The 18,730-nt window shown below is 38.9% G+C and overlaps 1 protein-coding gene across 1 annotated transcript in view; it reads left to right on the top strand.

Moving 5' to 3' along the window:
• NME7 (NME/NM23 family member 7) overlaps positions 1-18,730 on the top strand; it is an 88,719-nt gene that overhangs the window by 7,537 nt on the left and 62,452 nt on the right. The window contains exons 2-4 of the mRNA XM_058822702.1: positions 9,636-9,743; positions 13,049-13,215; positions 18,306-18,416. Coding sequence (XP_058678685.1) covers positions 9,636-9,743; positions 13,049-13,215; positions 18,306-18,416 — 386 coding nt within the window. The remainder of the gene's footprint in view (positions 1-9,635; positions 9,744-13,048; positions 13,216-18,305; positions 18,417-18,730) is intronic.

Genomic DNA, 18,730 nt, shown 5'->3' with positions numbered 1-18,730 from the left:
CCATTTTACAAAAGTGGGGAAAATAGCCTCCTTTTTCAAAAGGTCTTGAACATCAAATGCACTAATGCAGGGGGCAGCTGAGTAGGTGGAACTATGTATGGGATTGGAATCTCAGTCACTGTCTTCATCCAGCAGAGATGTTTGCATCTCAGGGGAATAACATAGTTCAGTTGTGCAAATCTGATAACAAAAGTCCTATGCTTTGGGAGAGAAAGAATCTGTAAATTGTGGAACAAATATTCATCAAGTGAACCTGTAAAAAAAGTCTGTTAGGATTGGCAGAATTTGGGAATATGATTACAGTCACCCACAGAAGATTTTGATTTCTTACTTTACTAGTGGGAAATTGCTGAACAGCTTTTATCATGAGAACTTCTGTTTGCATGTAATTTGTCATTAGTCTGACTTCAGAATAAATTATGACCGTGACATCTGTGGGCTGAAATCTGGATTTAGTCCAACTACCTTAGAATTTTATGCCATCTGAGAAAAAGTAAAGCCAGCATTGGTTAAGCAGTAGTGCAGACAACACACTAGCTGTTACTGCCCACAGTAGTGAATGAGAAACGTGTCAGCACAGTTATCAGCTTCATAGGACCATAAATTGCTACTAGACCGTGGCAAGCTCTGACTGTTCCAGGTGGATGCAGTGTGTGTGGTCTTCAGAGCATTCCCACAGACTCCTGGGTGCTAATTGCTCGTGATATTGGCTGGCTGAAGGACCTGCTCTCCCTTAGCTGTGATTCCAAGGCAACCAACTAGTTCTTGTTAGAAAAGCTTTTCAGAAGATTATTATGAGCTGAGATAATCTGAAGATGCTGTAGGCATTATAATGCTTTGAAGTGCTGTTAACAGCTTTAGTTTAGGATTTGTAGGTGTTTCTTTTCAAAGCTCTAGTTCCCAGCTGCTTGTAGCTTTCTCCAGTTTTAACCGTTCTGTGTAAAGATTTCCAGATTGATTCTACAAGAGGTTGAAAATTTAATGGAGTACCTGAATAAGAATGTGTGGGGAGTAAATCTGAAAGGTGCTCCAGAATCCTAATAAAACACGCACACCAAAAAAAAAAAAAAAAAAAACAAAAAAAAAAAAAAAAAAAACAAACAAACAAAAAAAAAAACCCAAAGAAAAACCCACAAAATAAACAAACAAACAAACAAACAACAACAAAAAAAAACCAAAAAACCCCAGTGTTCCTTTGGAAAGCTTTAGTTCTCAAAATACTGGAAATTGAAAGCTAAAGGTTTGGCAGAGGAATGGTTTTCTGTAAAAGGAAACTACCTTTGAGTATTGACATCAGCTTTAATGTTAGGCCAGATTTTGAGCCTTTCAGAAATGTTTTTCCATATTGAATGGATCTTGTAACGGGGTGTGCGCAGGTAGCTCAGTGTTTCACTTCCTGGCATCAAGTGGCGGCATTAATCTCGCCGTGGGAAGGTGGACACAGAGCATTCAGCGGCTGACCGCGGCAGAATCAGTTCTGCCATTACTGGCTGATTAAGTGCAAAGCGCCTAAACTTTGTGCTCAGATGTGATTATGTGGGATGACCTGCGTTGCAAATCGTGCTCTGAGTCAGGGAACAGCTCTGCTTTTGCTGAAGTCACTGTCAGGCTCTGCTGGAGTTAGTGGAGGCAGGCGTGTTGAGCGCTACTGATTGCTCTGAGAGGAATTACCTGTCATCATGTAATTACGAGTGCAATAATATGTGATCCTATCATCTGCAGCTTTATAAATGTGCAATAAATGGCCACATGTTCTGCTAAAGACAAGGTGTAGCTGGTCTTCTAAAGCTAAACCTGTCTGGACAGAGCAGTGAGGAGCAGTATGGCATCCTTGATGTGTTTTAGAGAAACTCTTTTCAATAATTAAAAAAATAACATGAATCCTGTAAATAAGTGTTCAAGTATGACATGCAATTGTAGAGTGAAATTTTCACTAGGTAGGCTTTGCTTTCTACAAGGAGAGGATAAAAAGAGATACCCTTATAAAATTCATCAGTGCGCCTTTGAGTACAAGGCTTAGGTTGAGAATTGTCTGTAGTCAAGACATTGTCATGGAAATTGCAGTTGCCAGATGTTTTTCCTTTTGAAAAGTGATCTTTTGATTTCACTTTTTTACTAAAGAAGAGCCTGTTGAGAAAGTAGTGGGAGGTGCAACAGCAGTGAGGGGGCTGCAAAATTTGAGTTCTAAAAATTATTCCGACTTGTGTGTCAGAAACATGAATAGAAGAGGAGGAGGAAAATTAGTTTTAAGAGACAGAGCTAATTGAGTGCTCTATCTACACAGTGTTGTGGATTTAAGTTTTGCCTGGAAAATATCCTGTATTACATAAACTGTGAAGGCAGAAGATGGCTTTAATAACGTAGCTTAATAAGTATGCACTGATGAGAATTCATTTTTGTATTTAAGGTGCACTAAAATGCTGCAGAGCACTTTCTGCCCCGCAGAATGTTAGACTTCACTGTGAGCTCGACTGTAGTTAGACAACAGAGAATCCAGGCGGGTATGGGCCTTTGTTAAACACCTGAGCTGAAGAGAGGCTCTGGTCACAACCATCAGGGATGAGAAACATGAATATAGAGAACCAGGCCTCATTATTTCTCATGCTCGCAGAAGTACTTGACTTTTTAAAGAGATTTTTTAGAAATTTCAATTGTTTTAAGTGTTATTGAATTTTATTTTTCAGCTTTATGTCTGCAAAGGGTTGTCACCCTTCCATCAAAGGGTAGCATGCCTAACACACTGGTTAAGACTGTCTTTTAACCTAATTAAAGTTAGAATTTTTTTTGGTGTGGTGGTCTGAATCTTCTACCACTCGGTGCCATGTGGGAAGTTTGGCATTGTGCAGGGCCTGCACCTAAAAGCATTCAGCTGAAAATAAAGCAGGACTTGCCAGATGTTGAAATGGGAGAGCAGGAAGGCCATCAAGTCAACTATTTAAAGCAATCAGAGTATTTCTGGGGCTCTGGGCAAAGCAGGTGCTGCTGTGATGGTGCTTCTGTCTCTGGCCTGCGGGGGGAGTATAACACTGTCAGTGGCTGCCTCTGGCTGAAGTTCTTGGCTCTTGCTCCTCAGAGCAGGAGTTTGTCAGTCTGCTTTCCATTTGCCCTGAAGCCCTCTTCAGCCTAGGAGGTAGCATTAAATCTGAAGTGGGGATTGCTCTGGGAGAGCAGTGGTTGGAGATTTATGGGCTTAGAGGAACAGTTTCAAATTATTCATAACAGGACTTAGATACCTGGTAGAGGTTGATCATACGTTTATAGCAATATCTTCTGGACTTTGGAAGTTGATTTTATGTTTATAACAACAGTTTCTGGGCCTAATTCTGAAAATAATGTTCTTGGTGAAAGCAGTTGGTCTGGTCCCACAGTTCACCCCTGTGAAGGCCAACATCTGTCTAAGGAATGCACCCAGCACAAATGGTGATAGTTGGTGGGTTTTTTGTAGAAGCTATAAAGAGGAAAGATCAAGATACCTCTTCACTGGCCATTTCAGCTTTTCTTTTGGTTGCCAAGCTCTAATACTTTTGTGATTTTTTAAAAGTCTTCTTTCTTCCTAAAAACATAAGGTATGTACATGTTCATGCGTAAGCAGACTACCGGATGTTGGAGTCAATGAGCTTCAAGATATCTTCACATGAAATGTTTTATAATAACTAGTATTCTTATGCTTTGAAACCGTCTTATTTTTTTATAAAAATACTCTTGCTCTTCCAAAGTATTTTTGAGAGTTCACCAACCTGGTTTGAAGGAGGAACAGGTTGTGAAAAAATGTTTCCTTAAAATTGTTCATTTTAAGAATTTTAGGCAGCTTTAGAGCAGCCTTTCCAGAAAGCTTTTTTGGTGTATTAGGAGAAATACGCATTTGGTATTTCTCACAGATTCAGACCACCAGACCAAAAAAAATCTAATTAGGTTAAAAGATAGTCTTAACCAGTGTGTGAGGAGTGTTACCCTGTTTCTGTTTGGTGTGAGAATAGTTCCTGTCTGCTGGTCCATCCTGTTCCCAGTGATTTTCATAGAAACAGACAGCTTGGTCTGTGCTTTACTGGAGGTTTTCCCTGTGACAGCAGAGTTTTACAAAATATAGACCACAATATCAATATAGAACAATATCAGGATGGATTGGATTCAGCTTTTACCGAGGTTTGTGCAGTCTTTTTATTGCTTCATTAGGAGATGATTCAAATACTTTGATTCTTTTTCTCTTTGATCTGATTTCAGAGTCACTGAGAAAAACCGAAGGAGCAGCAAACAACAAAGGTGCACACTTAAAATGTAGCAATACTCTGCATGACTCCTGAAGCTGTAATGTGTGAGCAATGGGCCCTGAGCCTGTGTCAGATAATGTCATGCATGCTGAAGTTCCTGACAGCCTGTGTAACCTCATAGAAACCAGATTGCTAATGGCATGTAAAGGTGCACTTTCTAGATACCTCAGGGCTTTCTAATTTTGAGAAATACTTTGGTACTGTTTCATGTGAGGTTCTCTTGAGCTGAAAAAAATCAGCTCCTGATTCCCTGTGTTCTCGATTGTAAGATAAACTCTAGTATGAAATTTCTAGTCAAAATCAGAGGAGGAGGAGAGAAGTAGTCACTCCAGAATAGTACAGTTGTGTGGCTGTCAAGTGAAGCATTTTGAAAACCAAATCCAGGTCTGTGTTCTTCATAGGACAAACCAGAGGGGTAAAGTTTCTCCACCTTTCCATGGGAATTCCTTAGTCCTTGAGCTGCTCTTTTACCACTGTTGCTTCTCGTGAAAACCTTTGGAAGATCTCCTTTTGTTTTCCTGTGGACAGAAGCCTTTTGGAAGTCTAGAAGGTTTACAGGACAAGATATTGTGTCCTGTAAAGCTTGTTAGGAATTCTGCTTCTTGGTTTCGAGTGTCCTTGGCAGTTTGGTTCCAAACACACAGTTTCCCTCTGCAGAGTTTTCTGGGAGCACAGTTCTTTCATGGATGCTTGGATTTAGGTTCTAGAACTTAGTCCCATGCTGGCTAAGAATAACTGCTTTCCCCATCACTTTCAGAAGTAAGTACAAAATTTAGGATTTTTATTTCAGCTGTACTTCAGTAAATGTTTCTCATGTCCATAGAGCCATCCTATTGTATATTTACACATGCCAATATAAACAAAAAGCAAAAGGTAGCAAAACCCACATGTATTTAAATGTATTTAAATGTTGTCTATGGCAACTTACATAAGGAAGAGGAAAAAAACCTTTCCATCATCACAGTAGGTGAACTCTTGACATTGCTGATCTTAGTTCTAGAGTTTACTGTGGAAAGGAGATGTAAATCCTGAGCTCAAGATAGCTGTTCTGGAAGTATCAGTATGTAAATGTAAAGTGCATAATCACTGCTGGGCTTTTTAGTGGTAGCAGTTATTCCACTAATGTGAGCATTTGTGAAAATACATTTCTCCCCCATTAGTTATTACTTGTTTAATTACATAGTCATGAGAGCAGAGGCTATGTGTGATTTTAATGAGGGAATGGTACAGAAATGAATGGAAATTAATTCTTTGAAGCAAGAATTTTCTGAGTTATAATGTACTTATAGATTCACTTGATTTGTTATTTCTTGAGCTGTTCAAAGGAATTCAGTGTGATTTCAGTGGTGGCTAAGATGCCTGTCCCATTTCCTGGGGCAATGAACTGCTCCCTGGTCAAGAGCTGTGAAATATTCCCCTTTCAGGACTCATTCTCGGTCTGAAGCAGTGTGGTGCATTGAACATGTTACCCCCTGACAGGTCACCACTCTTCTCTAATCACTCTTCTTTGGAGAGTTATTTTCTCTGAGTTTCCTTTGTTAGGAGGATGGACAGAAGCTAACAATGAAACTTAGCTTGCCTCCCACAGTACTTCCTAATCCTTGAGACTCCTTCCCAGTTTGCAGTCAGGACACACTAGTGGAGGGGTATGTAGGAAGGTTGTTTGCCATACCAGTTCTGTTGATTGAGTGGTGTACTGATTGAAAATAAGTGTTCAGAAATTAGAATTTCAGGTTTATGAAGGCTTAAACATTTTTTGCAATTGTCACAGTATGTGATGGAAAGTGCACAGTTTTTTGTGTTTGGTTTTTGCCTTCAAAATCCTACTTCATTAAATAAGTAAATAAAAGTTTCCGTTCTCATTTAAAAACCTACTATGTACTCACTTTTACAAACTTACATTTTGAAATTGTTTGGCATTTTTGATGACTTGGAGTGGCACTTTGACAGCAATGCCTGGCAAGGGCTTCCCAAAATAAGTGCACAATATCATGACTGTATTCCATATTGTCTTTTATCTGTTTTAAGACTACTTGCACAAATTTGCAATAGTAAGATCAGATTCCTACCTGATTTTAGGTACCTGTATTTTAGGTACTTATTTGGCAGGGTCTTCAATTTGCTTTCAGTGTTGAATTTCTTCAGAGGCAGACGCTGTAAAGTGTCTGCCTCTAAAACAATTGACACGTTCACAAATATAATGTTTCCAGTAGGAATATCTCCCATAAGCTTTGAACTTTTTTCTGATACTGTTTTATTGTAATAATTCTATGTCCATACAGCAGAGAAAATTCTAGTTATGGCTTAGGAGAAGCTTTAGAGGCTTTGTTTTGGTCATTTTAGAAAAATACTAGGTCTCCGTATTTTCTGGATGCATAACAGTTATGGATTCAAGATATCCTGCTTACTGATAGCATTTTCTGGATGTTTGGGGATTAGCTCTGCAGTTTTTCTTGAGTCTAAATAGCATTTATTACCTTGCTTTTGCTTACAATGCCAAAAGAAGATAATACAGAATGGTGATTTCTGCTATTCAGTGGCCAGCAGGGCTTGCTGAATAAGAAATATGAATAGCTCAGACATTGAATAAAATCTTATAAAATAGATTTCAGATTCTTAATGAAAATCAGATTCTTAAATCCAGGGTTGTGTTAAAAGAAAAAAACAAAAAAAAAAAAGAGGCCATTTGTCACCACACAAGGCACACAATGCAGTTTCTCACCATAAACATGAAGGTGCTCATGATTGATACTGGTGACTAAGTTAAAAAATCTAATGGTGCTTTCTTTGATTGTTCACATAAATACATTACTTCCCTGAGACAAGTAATTTACAAATGTTGGAAGTTTTACTTAAATGAAAATCAGTAGCTTCTGTGGCAACTGCTATCCGGAAAATATAGTTGAAAGCAATGCTATAGCATGAAAAAGTAGCATGTAGTAATGCAATTATATGTCTTCATGTTATGAAGAGGCACTGATTAAAATGGTGCATCTATTTTATTTCATCCATTCAGTAGTCATTTTCTGGAGGTAGTACTTGAGAAATGCCCCATCTCTGGAAGTGTTCAGCGTTGGATGGGGCTTTGAACAATCTGGTGTAGTTAAAGGTGCCCCTGCTGCGGCAGGGGGGTTGCAACTGGGTGATTTTTAAGCTTCCCTCCAAGTCAGACCATGTGGAAGAGGTTTTACAGCGACTTCTGTGAACCAGAGAGAAGTTTAATAAGAGGATACATGTCTACTCCTGAAAGGATTTTCTGCCAAGGTCATTGACATAGAAACCAAGAAAGAAAAAAGGATAAATTAAGAGAAACCTGCAACTGCCAAACTGCCGATTCCAATAAGCACTTAGTTTGTCTTTCGTGACAATGAGTAAAGTGTAAACTTATGAGTTTTGTAAGAATGTATACAAAGTATGCATTATACTATAATAAAAACAGGTTTGAAGCCTTCTGAAAATGGAGTGTGTTGCTTTGTATTGTCTCCATCTCAACTACGACAAGACTATTCCATGGTTCTATGGAAGTGGACTGTTTCTCTTTAGACAAGCTCTTTGGCTGAGAACTGCTTCTCTATAAAATCCATTCTTGACAAGGTGATGGTCAGCCAAATCAATTGATCAAATATCTTGTTGTCCAGTAGTATGAGTGTGAGATTGAAGTTGAAATCAGTCTGCCAACCCGAATTACTCCTTATTGCCTATATAGAAAAATCAGGAGCGAGTTCTGCCGTAAGACAGAGTTTGTTCTGATTTGCATTTCTCCAGAATGATGGCAGTGGCAGTAATGACGCAAACACATCCAGCTCAAGCAAGGGCCGCAAACCAGGCTAAGTCACTAGGGAGTTTTCATGCTGGATGCTGCATGTAAAAGATGAGCTTAACCCTTGTCAAAGGCTGCAGTGTGTGCTGTACAGATAATACAGAAGTTGGAGTACCTGATGCTAATATGGTTTCCAGTGCTGCACAGCCTTCTACAGAGAGAAGTGGAAACTTTGCATCCTTCACAGGGCACTGTGCTGCCCTCATGGCATAAGTGTTTCTGCAGTACTGTCATACTTTGTTTGCAGTGTAGGGAGTACCATAAGAGCTGACAGGAAGGTGGTGCATTTGCCATGATGCTAAGAGGTACTAGTATTCATCACATTGTAACATTCTGAATTTGTTCTTCATTATCTCATTCTTTCCTGCTACTGCTTGTCTTAGGACTTTGGCCTGCGAAAGCATTTAGTCCTAAGTCAGTGGTAAGCTGAAGATGCTGGAAAATTATCATTCTTTTCCTGCTGGTGTTTAAGAATAGTCATGGAAGCTTACAGGAACTCTCTTTTTGCTTATTAAGTGGTCTTTGTAAAAACTGAAATGCAACCCTTCTCTAAAATCTGAAGTATTGAAGAGGCCCACATGGCTTTAAAGTTAAACTCCCAGGGTTCCCCAATATTCAAAGTGTATAAGAAGAGTACAGATATGTGTAAAGTGTGGAAGTCTGTGATGAGACCATGCTTGCCCTTACAAGTAGCAGTCAGATTTAGAGGAGATGTGGGAGTTAAAAATTTAGAGCTCCATCTAACTATTCTAGATATCAAATAACTGATACTGCATCAATAACTAACAAACATGTGCCACTGAGAGGAATGAGAATTGCACATCCATGTGCTGTGCCTTGCCTTTGTTCTTGCTTTGCTGGGGGCTGTTGTCCTCTGAGGATGAGGCATGGAGAGAAGCTACTCATGTAGTTACACTTCTGGAATTACTGCAATCCATTTTCCTCATCTGCACTCCTTAGGGGCAGAAAATGAGTTGTAAATGAGGTTGGGCTATTTATGCTTTATGTAAATTTCAGGAAGTTAAGTAGTGAATCAAACTAATGCTGTCCTTAACTTGAATATTTTTATCTCATCATTAAGAGAAATTTAGGTATGACTGTTAAGGAAGAGGAAAGTGTTTCCTTGTAGGATGTATAGAAGATGTGTTAAGAGTCTGTAATATAATTGTAGGTGAACACATCTTTTTTAAGGAAAGAAAGTAAATCAAATACTTTGACTAAGTTGGGAAGTCTGACAACAACTTCAGCCGTAGTCCATGCTCCATGACTGGTGAAATCTGGGTACGTTATGAGATTGTCTGGAAAACTGCCATGATCCAAGTTTCATCCTATTTAAAAGATGATAGCTAACAAATGAAAATATGTCACCAGCTGCGGTAGACAGGAGATAATATGCAGAGTGTGCAAGTCCATTTAGAAATTTTTTTTTTTTTTTTTTTTTACATTTCTGCTAAGAAATGAATGAAGTTTTTTATTTGTGTATTTTTACATATAGACTATGTATGCTTTCTGTAATAGGTAGTTTTGCCCCTTTTTTTTTTTTCCAGAGTCAAGATGAGAGATATGCTTTCATTGCTGAATGGTATGACCCAAATGCTTCACTCTTTCGGCGTTATGAACTTCTATATTATCCAAAAGACTCATCAATTGAAATGGTAAGGATGTAAGAAAAAAAATCTATTGTCATAAATGTAATATCCAATTAAATAGTTCATAAAATGGCAAGTCACTGCCTATACCTAATAATTTTCCAGGTAAGAAAATTGAATTTAAAATATATCTTGCTCAGTTTCTAAAATGAAAAGAAAAGCAAGTAAAGCGTGTGGAATAGCTTTCACATTTATGATTTTTTTTTTCTTTCTTAAAGCTCTCTTTGGTGTGGAGAGATTATTTTCACAAATCTGTTTTCATTCAATCTCTACTTGGGTTTCAGAATTGAAACTCAGCAGCTCTAGCCTACTGCTTGAGAAGAGTAAGCTGACACTAATTCCAAACAGGAGACTAAGCTTCAGCAGGAATTCCAGAAGTGTCTGAATAGTAAAGTGTAAGCAAGGTAGAGGAAATGGTAAATTTGGTTTAATGAGAGGTAGGACATTTCAGACAGTGAGATCCAAATTTTTTCATCAGTGGTGCTTGCACAGACCTTTCTGACTTGTTCATACAACCAATCCCATTGCTTATTGAGAGCAGTGAAAACCAGCATTTTGCAGTAGCAGGCATGTATATAAAAATAAAATATGTACTGTAAAGATAATCCTCGTGCCAGCCAATGCTTTGCGCTTTCTTTTAGGAATGATTTAAGTGGCATGGATTAGTCCGTTCCAATTCTTAGTGAAGAGTCTAAGAATAGCCTGGATTTGGATATTCACACTTAGTAATTTCATTATCAAATTTTAACTTTCCTGCTATAAAAGTCAACTGCGGAATAAGAAATCTAGAGGAATTGACTTTTTACCCAAACTGCTCCTCACTGAAGCAATAATACCCAGTTGTGTGAGAAGATGCACTTTGCACTGATAATGAGTTAGTTCGTTGTATGATGTCTGTATGTGCAGTTTTCAAAATGTAAGATTTCTAATTTTTATTTCCCAGAGACAGTTTAGCTGATCAGTTAGGAACTGTAATAATCTTCCTACAAAACCATGTGTAGGCTGGCAAAATTATTGTTCATTTTACCTACACGTCTCGAAACCAAGAGCTTCCAAGATGTTCTTGGGCTTCTTAATGCAGTACCTGTGTTTTGGCAGACTTTTGCATTTTGTTGGTGTGCTCTTAGGTTAAAGTAGTGTGGTGTGTACGCAGCCATAGACTGCGTGTCAACAGCACAGGAATTAGAAGAACAAAAATGTATGTGAACACCCTTAGAGAAAGAATATCTCAAAATCACTTTTGGGGATGAGTTTGTGGACAAATATTACTTTTAGAATTATGTTCTGGATTGTTTATTTTTTATTTCTGCAGAACTTGTTGATTTTTTTTTTTCATTTTTACTGCCTTATTCTTCTGCATCTTCTAGTTCTTTCCTGTGGAGATGACAACCTGCTCTTACCTCTAACATACCTGAGAGAAAGGAGGTGATGGTAATTAACCAGCTTTCCCCCACATATGAGGAGGATGTTTCATCACCTTCCTCTCCATCCCTGACAACAGCTCTCCCTTGTCACACACCTCTTCTGCAGGTGGAGCAGCGCTCTTGAAGGCTTGTGTCGTATGAAGTCCTGAGCTTAACTTTTCTTTCTGTCCTTCCTGTCTTGTTTGTGAAGTAGAATGCCATTGTGAATAATGAGAGAAGTTTCTAGCTTGCTTTGCAGCTGTAAGAAGACAGCATAGATTTTTGTCAAAGGACAGCAAGCAGTTCTCTCAGTCAAACTGCATCTCTTGACAGAGAGGCCCCATTCTCCAAGTCTTCCATAGATAACAACTCTCGTGGGGAATTCTTAAAGCCTTAATAATGTTTCTTCCTAAAAAAGATTTCTTGAAAAGAGAGAAGAAATCTTTCAAAAGGACAGATTCTTATCAGAGAACTGTTTTGTTTTGGGTAATTTACTTCTACATGTACATGGGCAGGAGTGGAATAATTTAGTTTATAGAAAGATCTTTTAAACATTATTCAAAAGTCCACTCTAAAGAGGAATCCTTTAACACAGGTAGATCCCCTTTTCTTTTTGAGAAGAGAAAAGCACCTCGGGGTGCCTTTCTAGCAACCATTAGTGAAATAACCAAGGAAATACTCAGATTTTTGGTGAAGATATTAACAAATTTGCTTATGGTTGAGACAGGCTAATAGGCTTCTTGGCAAAGTCCTGGTGAAACAAGTAGCCAAATTCAAGTTGGTTTCTTTGATTTTTTTTTTTTACCATGTTCTCATTTCATTCCCTACTGCACTTGAATAGTAAACACATAGTAGGGGCATGTATGACGGGCTAAGGACATATCAGGAGGAAAGGATTCTTCCTTACAATCATGCCTCAGCAGAAGCCAGTATCAAAATAATTTGCAATTCTTTAATCTGCAAAATTTTGGCTATCCTGAAAAGAATTACAATTCTTCTAGCCTTCTAACAGGACTGTATTCACAATTTTCAGAACATGAAGTTTTACTTTTAAATTTTTTTCCCCTCCCAAATTTGTGGGAATGATGTTCCTTCTTTTAATGCTATTCTAGTGGATGCTCCATTGCAGTGGAGGACAGCAGCTGCAGGTTGAGACACAAGGGGAAGTTTGGCCTGAGGAGGACAAAGCTCTTCCTTTGACAGGCTTCCGCTTCCCCAGGAATTGGAAGGCATCTGTAATATCTACTTGCAGTGAAGAAACTGTTCAGCAGGTTGACTTCTGTGCTTTGCCAGCCCACCCAGAAAAGTACACAATAATGTCTGGCTTCTTGCTTGGAGTGATAATACATAAAGCTGAATTATCCTGACAGGCTTTTGAGCTTGCAGCTCTAGGCAGTAAGAACATCTCAGCCAAGTGTTGCAATCATCTCTCCATCCCTAATACCGAGTCTTACGCAGTCAAATCGAGCATAATATCACTGGAATGATGCCCTGAAGAGGAGGTCTGCCAGTGTGTGTATCCTGCTCATTCTGGTGCGAGCCACTGGGCTGTGAAACAGTATGGATGTGCTGGGGGAACTCTCAGTGAGGCTGGACAGAGGCATTCGCCAGGCACCTGAACCTTTTATCACAGCCTGAATTAGAACAAGCAAATTACAAACCAAAAAAATTTCAAAGAGAGCTCTTAGCCTGAGACTATTTAAATGCAATAAATTTGTAATTGTTGTTTAGTCTTCTAAGCTTTCTTGGTACACTTTTAAGTTCAAAGGACTTGGAATTAAATTGATTAAGTGATCAGATTCAATCCCATAGTACTAAGGAAATTTCTGACAGTAGAGTAAAGATTAAGTTGTTTGCCCACAACTAAATCTCTTGCTTAGGAAGATTTTAATCTTGTTTTTGCTGCAGCATGATGTGAAGAACCGTCGCACGTTCCTGAGGCGCACCAAGTACGAGAGCTTGCACCTTGAGGATCTCTATGTGGGCAGCAAAGTCACGGTGTTCTCCCGGCACCTCACCATAGTGGACTATGGCAATCTGTACACATCTCGCAAGCTTGGGAGCCGCAAAGAGAGGTGAGAAGGGAGATCTTGGAATCTTGTGCTTGGGGTTTTGAAGTAGATGTTTGCTAGAAATGAGGTTTCTCTACTCATGTGGGCAGAAGAGGAGAACTGCATGTTTGTGTGCAGTTTGAAGGGATCTGATTTTCTGATGGCTGCATAGAAGCAAAGTGGTACCTTGCAAGGCCAGCTTCTCTATGGTGTCAGCTGCTGGCTTCTCTAGGTATCTTGGGAGAGAAGAGAGGGAGGAGGAAAATGAGTCCTGTTCAGCTTTGTTACTCAGCCAGGGCAGGCACCAGTAGGATTCTTGTGATTTGTGGATTCTCCTGGGGCAGAATTGATGTGGTAACTGATGTGTGCTGGGCTTGAAAGGCCTGGACCTCATGAAAGTTGCAGCTGTCTCTCTGGGAGCTGTGCAGAAGCCTAGTGCCTCACCAATCTGATCTACTCTCTCTTAGAAGTGATAAATGAGGGTACTAGAGGACTGCTCCCATTCTCTGTTGTTTTTCCTCACTGTGGAGATTTTTTCTGAGAATTTTTTTCAGCTTCTCTTAAGCTCTGTATGCATGAGGACAGAAAGTACAGTGTGAGAATATCAGTAAAAATTACAAGTTTGTTTGTTAAGATGAAGTTTGTTTTTGTTTGTTAAGATGAAGTTTGTTTATCATGGATGAAGATAAGATTTATAATATATTTTTGATTTAAAGACTTGCTTTGGAAAAGATTTTAAGATGCCATTTGAGAGCTCATATGAGGACTAAGAATATGAGAACGCTAAGGTTAATTTTAAGCAATTTAGATCTGGTTTAATGGCAGTGCGGGTAATCTCTGAATTCGCAAATTAGTAATCTTTTATAATTTCCTCCAGCCTCTTTGAAAAGAACACAGAATATTTTCTTAGGTATGGTATTCAGTGAGCCTTAATCACTTGCTCTCTTGCTCCCTCCTAGTAAATGGACTTGTTTTAAACTCTTTTTGGAGAGTTGTACATAACCAGACAGAGGAAGAACTGCATGTTTTAACACACATCTTTGTCTTAACTGCACAAAAAAAAATCGCTGTGAAAATACATGCCATAATATTTTTTCAGGAGCTCTGGTACTTCTCTAAGCTGGGGTTGGGCATGGTGAAAGAGCAGCAAAGGAGGTAGAGAACACAAGGGTATGGATTCTGTACATGTGGCTACTCTTTCTGTTCCTCAGTGCAGCTTTGGGTAGATTGTAAAGATTTGGTAAGTCTTTATATCAGTGTAAAGTTGTGTATTTTCCTGCTCTGCCTAAACTAACATAATGCCTGGGGCTCTTGCAGTGCTCCTGCAGTTGCACCAGGAAAAGGCAACTAATGATAAAATGATGTTTTCTTTAGTAGGAGATGTTGCAGTCTACATGGCAACATTTTAATTGTGTTGGTCTTAGGAGGAGGCAAATTTTTGTACTGCTCTACAAAAGGAGGAAAAGGCATTTATGACATGTCAGCTGTTTGGAAAACATTTTAAGAATGTTGGCTGAAAGATAACATAGATATTCAAGTGGTGTTACATATTCAGAATAGCCCAAAGGAACATAGTGAAAGGTACCTTACTCAGGCAAAGGATCCTCAAAATTCAGTTTCTTCACAGAAGCTTTCACTGAGTAAACAGGGTCATATTAAAAGAGTTTCCTTGGGCAAAAGAGTTGCCTGTGAGTTATTTGTCTTTTTAGCCTGTTCCTAGCAGGTTTTACAGCAGTTATTAGATGTAACAAGATGCCGTGCATGATAATTCCCAGAATAATCTGCAATTGGAATTATATTAATAATTTGAATGTTGCTGTATGAAGCAGATTTTTTTTTTTTTTTTTTTTGCTGTTGTGCTGTACAAGACTACTGGCAGATCAGTTTGACTTTGGAAATGCATTCTTTGGTCACTCAATGTGTCCTAAGACAGGCTCAGCAGAGACTTTTGAGGGAGACTGTGGAGTGAATATCTAAAAACTCTTGAATGTTTTGAGTTAGGGACCTTTACTTTTGTCAGCAAAACAAGTGAATGGGACCCTAGGTATATGAGATACAAAACAGATGTGCAGAAGAAGGCTAGATTACACAGGCACTTTCTAGAATTAAGCTAGAATTATTAAGACGGTTTTATTTCATTTTCTGTCTCTACTTTTCTTAAGTCTTGGGTCAGTTTTTCAATATTGTTGTATTTAAGTGTTCTGCATTTCTGTTCCCCTCCCAGTGTATCATAAGAAACAGTGACTAAAATGGTTAGGTCAGCATGTGCTTACTTACAGTGTGCCACATAAGGAATCACTGGCATGGGACAGGGCTTTCTCTTTCTGTAGCCTTGTGATCCTGGGTGGTTGTAACCTGAGGTAAACATTTGTCTGACCAGTGTGTCCTGCCTGAGTAGGCATTACTTGGAGTCAGTATCACTGGTATTGAAAATGATGTTAGAAAACTTGTGTGTCATCCAGAAATACTTGTGTTCTGTTTTGAATGGGATATGTTATTCTTATGCTTTTAGTTGTTGACACAATCAGCATTTCTTCCCCTTCAAGACATAAGCTACTGTACGTGCAGCAGTGCTATTATTAGAAGTAAGTAGGTCTCAAAAGCATAGTCATAGCATGCTTTGTGCATTGTTCCTTTGATCAGTTCTCATTTGCTGTTGTTTCAGTACTCGTTGTGGTACTGTCACACAGTCCCTCTGAAAATGTAAGCAATGTGAGCTTGATTTTCCTTCTTTCTCCTTGGCTCCTCAACGCTAAGCAGTTTTCAAATCCACAGACTGCACACTGCAGACTGCATCATGCAAACCCCATGAAATGTATTCCTAATTAAAACTAAAAATAGGGCACATGAACCAAAATCCAATCTCAAAACCAGTCCTTAGCATCTGCTTTTTGTATCCTGCTTGCTTCTGAAAAGCTCACACTGAAATGCTAAAATTTAAATATCAGTGTCAGACAAAAGATATTACAAGGGCTGCTCATTGCAGTTTGCATTACCTCTTCTAGGTAAATTGCTTCATAATGCAATATTTTGTTGCAAATTTATAGGAATTACACTATTACTGAAAACCCTTGAAATTAGAATTTATTTCTGGCATTACCAGTCTGTCTCAGACAACCTGTGTAATAGCATAAATTCAAAAAAGTGTTCCTTGAGGAAATGCACATGGTGCTGGGGATCCCATTCCAGAGGTTTGATCCTTATTGTTTGTGGGAAATGAGAGTGTAGAGAACCTCTTGTGCCAGCATGCAGGTCGTGCATTGTGTGGTTCTCATTGATCAAACATGCAGCTGCTTCTCCTCATGGGCCTCGATTCACGTGGTACACCATGTGATACGATATATAATATCACAAAATGAGGTGGAGCTGTGAAATCCTTGGGAAAGAGGGAAACAGGCTCTAAGGCTGCATGGAGTATGCTGGCAAACTGTGTCCAGTGTTGGTGAGAGGTCAGCTTTTCCTTAGAGGTCCACCTTTCCTTCTCTGAAATGGGGTTAAACCAACTGTAGCCTGCGCAGCCTGGACTGAAGTGCAGTGTTAGTTGACTGCTTCCATGCAGTTTCTGGCTGCAGCCTTAGTCCATCAGTCCTTTTGTATCATACTTCCCCATGGGTCTGAGCCTGAGATGCTCTGTGTATGGGAGCTTTGTGGTGCTTGAGGAAATCTGTTTGTTTCTGAGCTCTGAAGGTCATCTACACCTCTCCCTTAGTTGCAGATAAAATGTCGCATATGTTCAAATTTTCCTGGTTACATTTCCTGGTCCTAACACCTCCCTTGCTCTACATTTGCTGTGAAATAGTCTGTCTCTTGCCAAAGCGTCTGTCGATCTGGGGTCACTTAAGGTTCAGAGCAAATGTACTGGAAGTTCATCCATCTCCTATAATCTCAGCATATTTGCCCTGGCTGGAATATATTGCTGCTAACCTAAGGGCTACTTTCCATGCTATGCTGGTATATAAAATAAGAAATTTGCAATTGTTTGTGTTTCATTCAAGGAAGTACTGCAATAAAAAATTCCATCTTAGAGAGCCTTCTTTATTGGAAACAGTATACAAGATGGAAACTGCTCCCTAGGATTGTCAGAGATGTGGCGTTTCTGAGATGCAGGGTTGAATAAATCTGTTGGTTTGTAAGCTGAGCACATTTGAAGCTGACTCACCACAAGATGAATGCAAACAGAAAATGCAATTTTACAGACCTTCTTTTTGTGCTTGTTATTTTTGATTAATAATACATTTAGTGCTGATGGTGTTCTTGGTGCTGTGCAAAGCTCACTAAAATAGTTCTGGCCCTGAGGATGTACAGTGTAAAAAGATAATTACCTAGAAGACAGGATGCACTTGGAAACAAAGATGTGGGGGAGAGTGTAGAGATTTTTGGATTGATGTCCCTTAGAATACAGAATATAGCTGTCAGTCAGTATAAGAGATTAAATACCTCCTCTTCCATCCTTTTATTATGTCTATTAACAGTGTCATCTATTTGGCATGAACATTCTATACTATGAATTTTTTGTACTGTACCAAGCACAAAAGGATCTTCTTCTTCTCACAGAGGTCTTCAAGTATTTTAAAAGTATTAATAAACAATCAAACTCAAACTTTGAGTTTTATGGAAGAGGCACATGTTTGACTAACATTTTTTAACAGGAATTTTAACAACTTCAATTTTATGTGTATGATTAACATTAGGGAAAAGGGAGTTGAGCAAGCAGAGGGAAGAGATTAACAATTCAATTGTGTTCTGACCCAGATTGAGGAGCTGTTGAGATACCAGTTATCTAAGGAAGAAGTGGTCAAATCGTGTGCTCTGAGAGCAAAGGGAGAAGTTGGTAAATAATAACTGCTGGTGGAACATTGTGAACTAACTTGGGTTAGAAAGCCAAGGAAATTAAAATGTGCAAACCTTGTTCTTATCAGAATAATGTGTTGCACAGGCATTCAAGAACAGCATGGAAATTGATGAGACACTGGGACAGTGAATATGTGGCAGTGACAAAATTTCTCTTTGATGTGCTGTTTTTTTGTCTGGATATGACCCAAACATGCACACCAAATGCTCTAAGGGAAGTTGTGTTGGCTGTATCTCTCTAATATATTTTTTTTCCTCCCCAGAACACTGGCTTTGATTAAACCTGATGGAATGCGTAAGATGGGACAATTATTTGATATCATTATTAATGCCGGATTGACAATAACTAAGGCCAAAATGATGCTGCTTTCAAGGTATGGAATTCTTAAGGTTAGCTCTATTGTACCTAAATATTTTTGCAATTAATAATATTCTCTAAAGCTATTCTGTGTTGTCCCATCTGTCAGATCCATTCCAGTGAGTAAAAGAGGTAACTCATGAAACTCATCAGTTTCACAGTTCTGCAGATTTCTGAAAGTATTTAGAGATTTAAACTAAGTGTCAAAAAGTGCTGTGCAAATGTGTATGGGTGATGAAATACATCGTGTCTGTATGAACCCAAGGTGGCTGCTATAGCTTTAGCAATCCAGCAGTGTTTTCTGCTGACATGTCTGTGTGTCCTCACCTC

This window comes from Ammospiza caudacuta, chromosome 2 (genome assembly GCF_027887145.1).
Source record: "Ammospiza caudacuta isolate bAmmCau1 chromosome 2, bAmmCau1.pri, whole genome shotgun sequence".
NCBI classification, from domain to species: domain Eukaryota; kingdom Metazoa; phylum Chordata; class Aves; order Passeriformes; family Passerellidae; genus Ammospiza; species Ammospiza caudacuta.
Note: the sequence above shows the minus strand (reverse complement) of the source record. Positions and strands in the feature narration are given on the sequence as shown.